This window comes from Chiloscyllium plagiosum, chromosome 5 (assembly GCF_004010195.1).
Source record: "Chiloscyllium plagiosum isolate BGI_BamShark_2017 chromosome 5, ASM401019v2, whole genome shotgun sequence".
NCBI lineage: Eukaryota > Metazoa > Chordata > Chondrichthyes > Orectolobiformes > Hemiscylliidae > Chiloscyllium > Chiloscyllium plagiosum.
The window spans coordinates 7,457,033-7,468,616 of record NC_057714.1 but is presented as its reverse complement, the minus strand read 5'-3'; the positions used below and the strand labels follow the sequence as shown (position 1 = coordinate 7,468,616).

The 11,584-nt window shown below is 39.3% G+C and overlaps 1 protein-coding gene across 1 annotated transcript in view; it reads right to left on the bottom strand.

Moving 5' to 3' along the window:
• LOC122550227 (3-hydroxyisobutyrate dehydrogenase, mitochondrial-like) overlaps nucleotides 1-11,584 on the bottom strand; it is a 136,579-nt gene that overhangs the window by 23,545 nt on the left and 101,450 nt on the right. Inside the window, exon 7 of the mRNA XM_043690987.1 lies at nucleotides 11,265-11,341. Coding sequence (XP_043546922.1) covers nucleotides 11,265-11,341 — 77 coding nt within the window. The remainder of the gene's footprint in view (nucleotides 1-11,264; nucleotides 11,342-11,584) is intronic.

Here is an 11,584-nt window from a genome sequence, read left to right as displayed (position 1 = left end):
TGCCTCACAGCGCCAGAGACCCGGGTTCAATTCCCGCCTCAGGCGACTGACTGTGTGGAGTTTGCACGTTCTCCCCGTGTCTGCGTGGGTTTCCTCCGGGTGCTCCGGTTTCCTCCCACAGTCCAAAGATGTGCAGGGTCAGGTGAATTGGCCATACTAAATTGCCCATTGTGTTAGGCAAGGGGTAAATGTAGGGGTATGGGTGGGTTTCGCTTCGGCGGGTCGGTGTGGACTTGTTGGGCCGAAGGGCCTGTTTCCACACTGTAATGTAATGTAATGAATGTCTCATTGAAGTCCATATAGATCACATCTATCACTCTGCCCTCATCAATCTTCTTTGTTACTTCCTCAAAAAACTCAATCAAGTTTGTGAGACACGATTTCCCACGCACAAAGCCATGTTGACTATCCCTAATCAGTCCTTGTCTTTCCAAATACATGTACATCCTGTCCCTCAGGATTCCCTCCAACAGCTTGCCCACCACCGAGGTCAGGCTCACTGGTCTATAGTTCCTTGGCTTGTCCTTACACCCTTCTTAAACAGTGGCACCATGTTAGCCAACCTCCAGTCTTCCGGCACCTCACCTGTGACTACCGATGCTTCTTCTCTCATCCAGACAGATGTAAAGTCATTGCGTGCTTCAGACATAACCTTTGCCTTTATGAATAGATCCTTCCTTAGTTTCTAATTGGCCCCAACCCCTCCACTTACTATCCTTTCACTATTTATATGCTTATGGCAGATATTTGCATTCTCCTTTACACTGCCAGACTCTCATCATTGTTATCTCTCTAGTCTTCCTATATAGCCAGCCTGAACTCACTTCTACTCTTGCAGATAGTGAGGACTGCAAGATGTTGGAAATGTCAAGAGTCAATAAAGTGTGGAGCTGAAAAAAACATAGCAGGTCAAGCAGCATCAGTGGAATAGGAGAGTCAACCTTTTAGATGGGAACGTTCTAGACTCCCCTGCCCCTCTGATGCTGCCTCACATCTATTCTTTCCTTCTTAGAAGGATCCTGAAGGACTACCTACTTGGGTTCTTTTAGGTGGTGAAACAGTTAAATTCTGAATCCCCACACACAGAGCCGTGGAGAGAAACAGAGCTAATGTGGAGTCAATATGATTCTTCTTCATAACTTCATTGCACTCAGCAGGAAGCGCCAACATGATATCCACCAACTTAATATTTCTGTGCCCCTCACCCACTTTAACTGCCTTGCCTCTGGACTTTCTGTACTCCATTACCTCAAGTTGAATCCTCACGGTTATCGAATTTCCTGGCTCTGTTGTCATCTGATTAGAGTGGTGCTAGAAAAGCACAGCAGGTCAAGGAGCATCCGAGCAGCAGGAAAATCAACGTTTCAGGCAAAAGCCCTTCATCAGAAAGGACTTGACTCTGATCTCCAGCATCTGCAGTACTCACTTTCGCCCTCTGATGTCATCTGGCCTGTTTACCTCTACCTGGCAAAGGTGGGTGGCAACATTCAAACACTCAACATCCTCTTGATCCTGAACATCCACAGCTTCCCATCTCATATACCCCCAACCTACACAGGCCGCTTCTACCTTCTTGCCAAAATCCACAACCAGAGCTGTGTAAACAACAGTAATGCTCGATAACTGCTCTAAATTGTACCAGTTTACTCTATTGCAGATTGCAATAAATAAATCCCGTGTGCTTAGGCAGCAGTACAGTAAGATTGAACTTTTCCAAATGTTTGCAGAATTTGTCATCCATGGTCAAAAAAAAACACAAGACAGTATCAAGCTTAAAAGAAAAAGCATACAATTGCACAAAGAAAAAGGTATCAGATCAGACAATCAAACAGCATAAAATATAGCAAGGATTTATTAAAAGATAAGGACAGAAAATTAGATTATGACAAAAATAGCATCTAGAAATATAAAAGCAGACAGAAAGCATTTCTTTAAGTATTTTAAAAAGAATGAAAGACTATAACAAAGCATTTGACCAATAGAAAGAGTGTGCAGGGATTGAATAATTAAGAATAAGGAGATGGGGGAATGAATTGAACTGTATTGTCACTCTACAGAATAAAATTAATAATCAGAAATCAGAAATGGCAGGGACAAACTCAAAAATTACAAACAACCAGGTAAGTGATACTGAGAAAGTTGATGAATCTATGAGCTGACAAGTCCCTAAGTTCTAACAAACTTCATCCTAAAACTAGCTAGTGAGATGATTAATAAGTTGGTTCTTTCCAAAATTCCTAGATTCAGCAAAGACTGCTAAGAGATAGCAAAATGTAAGCTCATTTGTTCAAACAGAAAAGGAAATCTAAAGCAGGAGATTATATGCCAGTTAGAGTTGCAAGATCTATAACAGGCAAAATATTACATATTTGTAGTGATTGTAACTCAGCTGGACCTCAGAATACAAGTTCTCTGACTGAGGCTGTTAACCTGGTCCAATCAGAGACTCTTGGTTGACATATAAACAGGAATGTCAGACATCCTGTTCACTCATAGCTGGATCAGCGATAAGGATTCTCCCCTTGTAAATAAAGAGTGACTTGGTGATGGGATACCAGCCTCTGGAGAGTTATTTCACCATTAAAGATCGCAAGGCATTTAGAAATATTCAACACAATCAAGTAGAGTCAACATGGTTTTGTGAAAGTGAACTAATGTTTAACCAATTTGCTGGAGTTCTTGGAAGGAGCAAGGTGTTGTCGATAAAACGGTAGATATACTGCTCTTAAATATTCAGAGAGTACCACTAATGCTACTATGGGAAAATAGTCCCTTGGTGTGGTGATTAATATATTGGCATGAATAAAAGATTATTTCTCATTAGCTAGCCAGAGTAAACAGTCTTTTCCTGATTGGCAAACACAAGTGGAGTCCAACAGGGATCAGTGCTGGGGCTTTACTTTTTGCAGATTATAAAAACAATTTCGATGAAGGTATTGAGTGTACAGTTGTTAAATTTGGAATACAAAAGGTAGATAGGAAGATTATGAAGAGGATACAAGGAAGCTACAATGGGGATAGATCATGTGAGTCAAGGAACAATGAAAATTTATCACACGTAGTTCAGAAGTTTACAGACTAATCTTTGAAGAGGTCAACCAGCTGGATGCCAAGGAATAGGAGTTCCCTGCTTGGGGATGATGATCTGGCCCACTGGGAGCCCTGGCTGACATAAAACGGTTATCAGGGATACCGACATTCTGGTGCCTGATCCTGAGCCAGTACTGTAGTCAAGGACTGTTCATGTGTTAATAAAGAGTGACTTCGTGACAGATAGCAGCCTTGGTAGAGTTATTTCAATATCTGGAATGGGTGAGTTGTTTTGTGTGGAAAGGTTGAACAAATTAGGCATGTATCTTCTGGAGTTTAGAAGGGTTAGATCTGAACTGATCAAAACAAGATTCTGAGGGGGCTTGATAGGGTGGCTGCTTCCTCTTGTGAGAGAATCTAGAACTGGGGGTTCACCTTTCACAAATAAAGGGTTTGCCTACTTAAGACAGGCATAAGGCAATATTTGTTTCTCTCCAAGGGTCACAAGTCTTAGAATTCACTGTTGTAAATGATGGAGAAGATACAAGCAGAAGGGACCTGCCCCTCACCAAGTTTTGACATGTGGCGTGGCCCATTCCTGATGATGGTAGAAGCTTCCTGCACAAAGATGGCCTCCTCCCCCCAACAGCTCGTAGCTCACTTACGTTTCGTTGGCAGGATGACAGGGTGGAGGATATTAAATTTCACCTATAACTGGCCTGGGAGGAAAACATTATATGATTACAAACAGTAAAAGATCTGGGGAAAAAATGTTTTGAAACTGTGCAAGAACCATCCTTCACTCCATTTCTGAATATGATAGACGAAGTGAATTTATTCGGTGGGAATGGATAGGAGACTAAAATCCCACCAAGCCACCCACATGACTAACTGGAGTCTTCATAATGACTTATGAAGACAGGAAACACAGCGGTCAGCATTTAATACATTTCCAACACTTGTAGTGAGTGGTTAATAAGTGGGTCTTCACTAGCTTGTAAATTCAAAGGTGACCTACCTCCAGATAAACTCAAGGAGGATAACTTTTCCTCGGGATTGTTTTACACAATCTATATATGGAGGCAGTAAAAGGAGGAAAAGTCATGGGTATCTTTTGAGTTAGTGTTACTTTTGAGTGGCCAGTTGAAGCTGTGTAAAAAATACCTGCTTGAAGTTGTGCATTTTAAATAACTAATACTTTGGAGATGCCAGTGTTGGACTGGGTTGTACAAAGTTAAGAATCACACACCAGGTTGTAGTCCAACAGGTTTAATTGGAAGCACTAGCTTTTGAAATGCCGCTCGTTCATCAGGTGCTCCTGATGAAGGAGCGTCGCTCTGAAAGCTAGTGCTTCCAATTAAACCTGTTGGACTATAACCTGGTGGTGTGAGATTCTTAACTTAATACAATGTCAGCAGTTTTCCTCCTATTCAGTTCCACCTCACCAAGCTACACCTTTCAGCTTCCAATCAGCAGGTAGGGAGATCCAAAGATAGATTCTGTTCAGTAGGCATATTGATGCAATGATTGGCATCGTACAGGTCTGAGTCTATGTCCTATTTGCCATTTTACGACTGAAATCTACCAATTTCATGGAATGCCCTGACAAGAACTAAATGAGGGGAAAAGAACCTGAAAGTGCTGGAGAAATTCAGCTAACATGGTAGCATCTGTGGAGAGAAAGCAAGAGTTAACACTGAATCCAGTGACCCTTCCCTACAGGTGCTGCCAGATCTGCTGAGTTTCTCCCGTAATTTTTGTTCTGTTTCAGCACTTCTGAGTTTTCAGCAGCTTTAGTTTTTTTTCCCCCTCAAATGTCAAGTTCGGTCTTGGGTTCTGAAATTACAGAGTATGAGAAAGAAACACACTGCTTGCAATTGATTCATTTATCTACTTAAAAATGGAGATATTAATGTATTTACTGACAAATGAAATGCCTCTGAATAATTATAAATGGATTGGGTGCAAAAGTTTTGTCCATTGCACAGTATTATAGATGGTGTTTCAAACTCTCATCATTTAGTTGCCAAGTTAATGATATTTCAGCTCAGTTGATTTTTGAAAATGTTAATTTCATGTGCAAATTAAGTCTCTTCTCCAGTTGGTAAAAGATTGATAATAGTATCCAAGACTAAATATCTCTACATTTAGCAATGAATTTACCAATGAAAAATGTAGCTTTGTGGTGCAGCGGTAGAGTCTCCACTTCTTGGCCAGAATTCAAGTTTCACCTCCTCCATAGGTATGTTGTAACATGTAGAACACATTGATTAAAGTATTTACAAATGACAAAATACTGTTTATTGTTTTGAATTTTGGTTACAAATGTCCTGAGTGTATTGAGCGGAGTGATGATACCATCAAAGAATGGATATCCTTCAGTGAAGTTATATTAATTTTTCAAATTGCAGTCACAGCATAATTTTTGCTGCCTATTACAAGGTGTATTACAGTGTGATTTACAAAGCAAAAGATTTTTTACTGGGTAGCTTTAAATCCTTCAGTATTCAGCTGTCAAAGCTACAATATTTCTCACTTGAAATTAGAATGACTATTGCTCTGTGCTAAGTGGATTTTAACAGGTAAGAACAAAGTAATTTCCATCATGTTGACTCCAAAACAATATACATACTGTGAAAGTACAGTGATGTGCTTTGTCAATCTGCAGTTTCAACACCAAATAGAGATCACAATTTGCTGTTCCAGGGAGTTGATTTTAAAATGTAAATGGTAAAATATATTGACAATCCAATTAGTCTCCTCTGGCTAAACTCCTCTTTTATCTCAGTTACATTATGACAACTTAATAGATAGAAATGGCCTCACATCTGAGGCAGGGCCACAATAGCTAACCAACGACACCTTCAGATTTTAATTAAATGTAAATGTCTCCTTTTAGGTTTATCGCCAGTAAATACTACTGTATTAAAATTGCTGCTACAGTTGAAGAAATCTACTACAAAATGAACGCTGAACTGTTTTACTGTGCTGAAGCACTGTGGAGCTAATGTAAAAACTGCAAGTTTGGTATAATCAAATGGCATAAGGTTAATGCCATTTCGAAAATGTTTGTCATTTTGATTTTTTTAAAAAACATGTAATGCAATCCTATGACAGTCCTTCAGACAGTGTTAGGTCTTCGTCACTGATGCTGGGGTAAATCAGTTTCCATACCATGTTACAGATATTTGTCCCACCCATAGTCAGTTGTTAAATATTTGGATGAAAGCCAGTGGTTGGATTGAAGATAGAGAGCTCGGAGTAGTGCAGAAACTCAATATATTTGTTCAGTCACTGACAACTCTCCAAACTCTAAACACTGCCATTTATAACTAATAACCTTTTCAAAAAGAATTACTACACATCTGTTGGGCAAAAGGGTATAGATAATGGCCACTTTTGTACCGTCATATATGGAACGAAAAAAGTCAGAAGGGTTTCAAACAACTGTTTTCCAGTGTGTGCACACTTCAGTCAAACCATCACCTTTCCTGTTCAGGTTATTAGGAGCAGGAAGACTTAAGCAAAGAACTGAAGGTGTCCAGCCATCTGTATTCCAAACAAAATAAAAATTCCTCAAAAGTGTGAAAATGGCATTAAAAAGTGGTTTAAAAATCATACTTAATAATGTAACTTCAAAATATAGCCAATAATAATGGACGAAACATTATGCTAGGTGCTGAGAGTTAGCTTTGCAGTTGATTACTTTTAATTTACTCTATTTATTTGAAACAAAATCTTAAATCTCCATATACTAATTATAATTCTTCCGAAGGTATGTATGTTATGTACCTTTTGACAGTCGTTGCACTGGATATTGAAAACTTATTCTTGTGTTTAGATTGTCCAGAAAAGTGAAAAGCAGGTGAGGTTGCTTAGGGAACAAAAATTTAACCCAGGAAAGACAGCAACTCCTTATATTCAAAAATTTTTAATCTCACCCAATTTAAATACTTCCTAATACACATTAAAACCTTCCTCTAATGAATGCTTCTGCTTTCTGGTAAAATAAGGTAAAAATCAGGCATAAATACTGTGACTTAGAACTTTTAGGAGGTTATATTTAATTTCTGTAAGTACAGATTGACTATTAAACTGCTGTTTGTTGCAAATATATGTTGAGATTGTTGGACTAGGAATGCACTGTGCGGGATGGCATGGTCACTCAGTGATTAACAATGCTGCCTCACAGCCCAAGGGACCCAAGATTGATTCCACCCCTCGGGTGATGATGCAAACTCCACACAGACATTTTCCCCATGTCTGCATGGGTATGCTTCCTCCCACAGTCCAAAGATGTGCAGATTAGGTAGATTGGCCATGCTAAGTTGCAAGGTGGATTAGCCATGGGAAATGTGGGGTTACAGGGATAGGGTAGGGGAGGGGTGGAGCTGAGTGGGCTGCTCTTTGGAGGTTTGGTGTGGACTCGATGAGCTGAAATGTCATGCTTCTATACCACAAGGAATCTATGACTCTACGATTTGGAGTCTTCTATTCCCCCGCCCAATATGTAATGTCTAATGTTTATGTAACATTTGTAGGTAGAAAAGAGAAGATATTTTTGAGCCTGTTCAAAATAAAACTCAGCAGTGTCAAGGTGTTTCCATATGGAATAGAGATTAGATTAGATTACATTACATTACATTACATTACATCACATTACAGTGTGGAAACAGGCCCTTCGGCCCAACAAGTCCACACCGACCCGCCGAAGCGCAACCCACCCATACCCCTACATTTACCCCTTACCTAACACTACGGGCAATTTAGCGTGGCCAATTCACCTGACCTGCACATCTTTGGATTGTGGGAGGAAACTGGAGCACCCGGAGGAAACCCACGCAGACACGGGGAGAATGTGCAAACTCCACACAGTCAGTCGCCTGAGGCGGGAATTGAACCCGGGTCTCCGGCGCTGTGAGGCAGCAGTGCTAACCACTGTGCCACCGTGCCGAAAGCCACCTCATGAACCCTGAAATAGAGATTTCAAATTTTTACTGCCCAAGAATAATTAGAGTAGGAGTTCAGTTTTGCAGTTTATTGATTGGAGCAAAGTAGGTTGGGATTGAAATTCCCCCATAGAATTGTGGACCTTTTTGAGAAGCTCAAAAACAGAATCAAAATCAATAAACACATCAGCCAAATCTTTAGGTAATTTTAAAGGCGCAAGTTTTTAAAAAAAAACTTTGCTTAGCTTGCTAATAAGGGGTCAGTCTATAAGCTCTCTCAGTGAAGACATTTTTGCTGTCGCAGTTCGACATTTTGGGTGAACTTGTTACCATAACACGGTTGTTTGCTTCAATGCATAGTTTTGGCCTGAAACTCTACCTTCAGAAAGTAATTTCTGCTCACAGCTACCTTTTACTGTGAATTCTCTAATTTATACAAGTAGGCCTGACGCTGCATCATCATTCTCATTTTAGAACAGCTTAGGGGGTGTGCAAATAGAAAAGCTTCTCATCTGACTTTCCTCATCTATTGTTAATCCAGAGACATCCCAGCATCATGGAAGAAAAGTGACTGTTCTTAGCAAGTGAGTGGAACAGCCATACAACAACAAAAAAAATCTCCATAACTACAGCTTCTCTTGTTTTATTAATTTATTAACATTTGCCACCTTTCAGCACTGAATGATCAAATATTTGTGAAATGAAACTGACCTGGGGAAACAGTTCACCTATTTCAAAGTGTCTTGGATCAGCACCAATATTGTGTAATACAAAGAATTTCCAACAAACCTTGCCTTTGAAATGGTGCCAAAGGATTTATAAAAAGGTTTGTGATGTAATGTATTTTGTTTCTTTTAAAACCTGTACAAATATGGCCTAGATAGGTGTGACCATTGACGATATTTGGTCCTAAATTTACTTTTGAATGGGTCAGTTCTGCAATTGTATTCTGGGCATCATCAATTCTGCATATGTTGTCAAAATATGGGGATATTTGTTGCAATTATATGACTGACAACAATTGCCATAAAATGGCTGCTTAGTCAATGCATGGTTTTGGCCTGAAATTCTACCTTCAGAAAGTAATTTCTGCTCACAGCTACCTTTTACTGTGAATTCTCTCATTTATACAAGTAGGCCTGACGCTGCATCGTCATTCTTATTTTAGAACAGCTTAGGGGGTGTGCAAATAGAAAAACTTCTCTCTCGGTCTTTCCTCATCTATTGTTAATGCCAAGCTCAAGTTCTGGAATAGGAGAACCAGTTAGAAGGCAAAATACTCTTCACGCTAATCCAAACCATAACTCCAACCTCACAATGTCAACAGTGACAACAGCCACAAGAGTGAGTCTCCCAGAGTGAGATTGTGAGTAATTGCCAAATTAGGAGCATATTTTAATAAGGAACTATACTGATACAGTCAAAACAAAATTCACCTAAAAATTGTTACAACCAACAGAACAAAGTTTTGTGCTGTAACACCAGGAAGGGTGTGAAGATTAATCCAAAAGTGTGAAGGACCATGTATTTTGTAAAGTTTCTTATTAAAAAAAAAATTGGTTCATCCAATTCGATCCCAGTATGGTAACTCCTTCACACTGCTGTGTTTTATTTTGAACAGGCTCCCTAATATCTTCTCTCTTTTCTACTTACAAATGTTACATCAACATTAACATAAGACATTACACGGAAGTATAATAACACAAAACACAAGAGCTAGAGAGCGGTTTTAATAAACATTTTTAATGGTAGATTAGGAGGCAAAGGATAGGGGCATGGATTTCTCACATAACAAAAAAACGTAGATATGTTTCTTAAATACTGCAAAAGGACCACAATCATTTTACTGATGCAGACTGGGTGAGCCAATAGGAAAAATTCAAGTTGGACCGTTAATCAGCTGATAATGAGGATTGATTGTATGTTTAAGTGAACATTCCTTGGACTAGAGTGTAATTGTATTTAAAATTACAATGGGCTTAAAAGGACAATCTGCAGAAACTATTTGCTCTCATGTCAGGATGCAAAATGGGGTGGGGGAAAAGAGAGCATCATGCAAAATCCTAAACTTAGAGCTAGGCCACACCAGATTAAAAGTTAAGAAATATCTTTCTTAACTAGTAAAAGACTACAGGCTTTGCCTAAACTGAAATTTTCAAGATGGAAATGAAGTATATATTTTTTTTAATTTGAAAAGGGTGTCAAGGGACATTATCGTAATGTGGGAAGGGGAGTAAGTCATCAGCCATTCAAGCCTGCTGTGCCATTCAATGCAAGTAATAGCTAACAAGACCGAACATTCAAACTTTCTACCCATCCCATTCCATCCCATCCTCATAACTACTTACAACAATGGTAATTAAAAATATATCAGTTCCTTATCTCACACATACTTGGTGAGTGAGCTTCCACAGCCCTGTACTGGTTCACAACCATCGAGTAAAGAATTCTCTTCATCTCAGACCCAAATGGAAATCCCCTTATTTTTAAATTGTGGCACTTAGCTCTAAACTCCAAAACCTGGAGAAACATCTTGCCAGCAACTGCCCCGTTTCTCCCTTTCAATGTTGTGTCAATTTCAATGAGATCACATCTCATTCTTCCAAATTCTTTCCTAATGTGTCTCCAAAGATCAGTCCTGCCATTTGTGGAACAAGTCTGGTGACTTGTACTCCCTCGAAGGCAGTATCATTCTGGAGATAAAAGAAAAGCAAAACTACACACAATACTTTAGGTGTGGTCTAATCAATCACTCTCCTATACAACTGATGCAAGATTTCACTATTCATGGATTCTAATCCTCCTGCAATAAAGGCTAACATTCCATTAGCCTTCCTGATAGCACACTGCACCTGCATGTTAGTCTTCAGTGACATATCAAAAAGAATACCTAGGTCTCATTATACATCTACCTTTACCAATCTCTTGTCATTCAAGAAATACTTTGCACATCTGCTTCTCCTATCAAAAAGTGGATAACTCACATTTTTCCACATTATATTCCATTTAAAATGGTCTGATCCATTAAGCCTGTTGAAATCCTCCTGAAGCTTTGTTACATTTTCCCCACAACACGTTTTCCTACTTAACTTTGTATCATCAACAAATTTAGAATTCTAATATTTGGTCCCCATCTTCAAATTACCGATATAATGTTTGAACAATGGGGCCCCGAGTAGTGTGGCTCCTCACGAGTCATAGCCTGTTCAAAAGGAGTACAAACTTTAATGATTCAAGCAAACAGAAGGGAGAGAAACAAAATTAAAACAGAAATAACAAACCAACCTGATTCCCAGATTCATTGTTTCAGCAGTTCCAATCATGGCAATAGCTAGAAGCATGTTGTTACAGAGCTTTGCTGCCTGTGAACAGAATTCACAATGGATCCAAGTGGTAAACAAGTTCAAAGTAATGCATGCACTCAAATACCAGCAAAACTAATTATACATGTACTGCACAACAATGGTTCAAATGTTGTCAGCAGTTTAAAAAAAAGAGCTGAACTGGAAGAACCTTAGCCCAGTTACTCCAGAAACACCACTTCATTTTCAGATATAATCTCTCACTTGGGGATGGGCGGCACAGTGGTTAGCACTGCTGCCTCA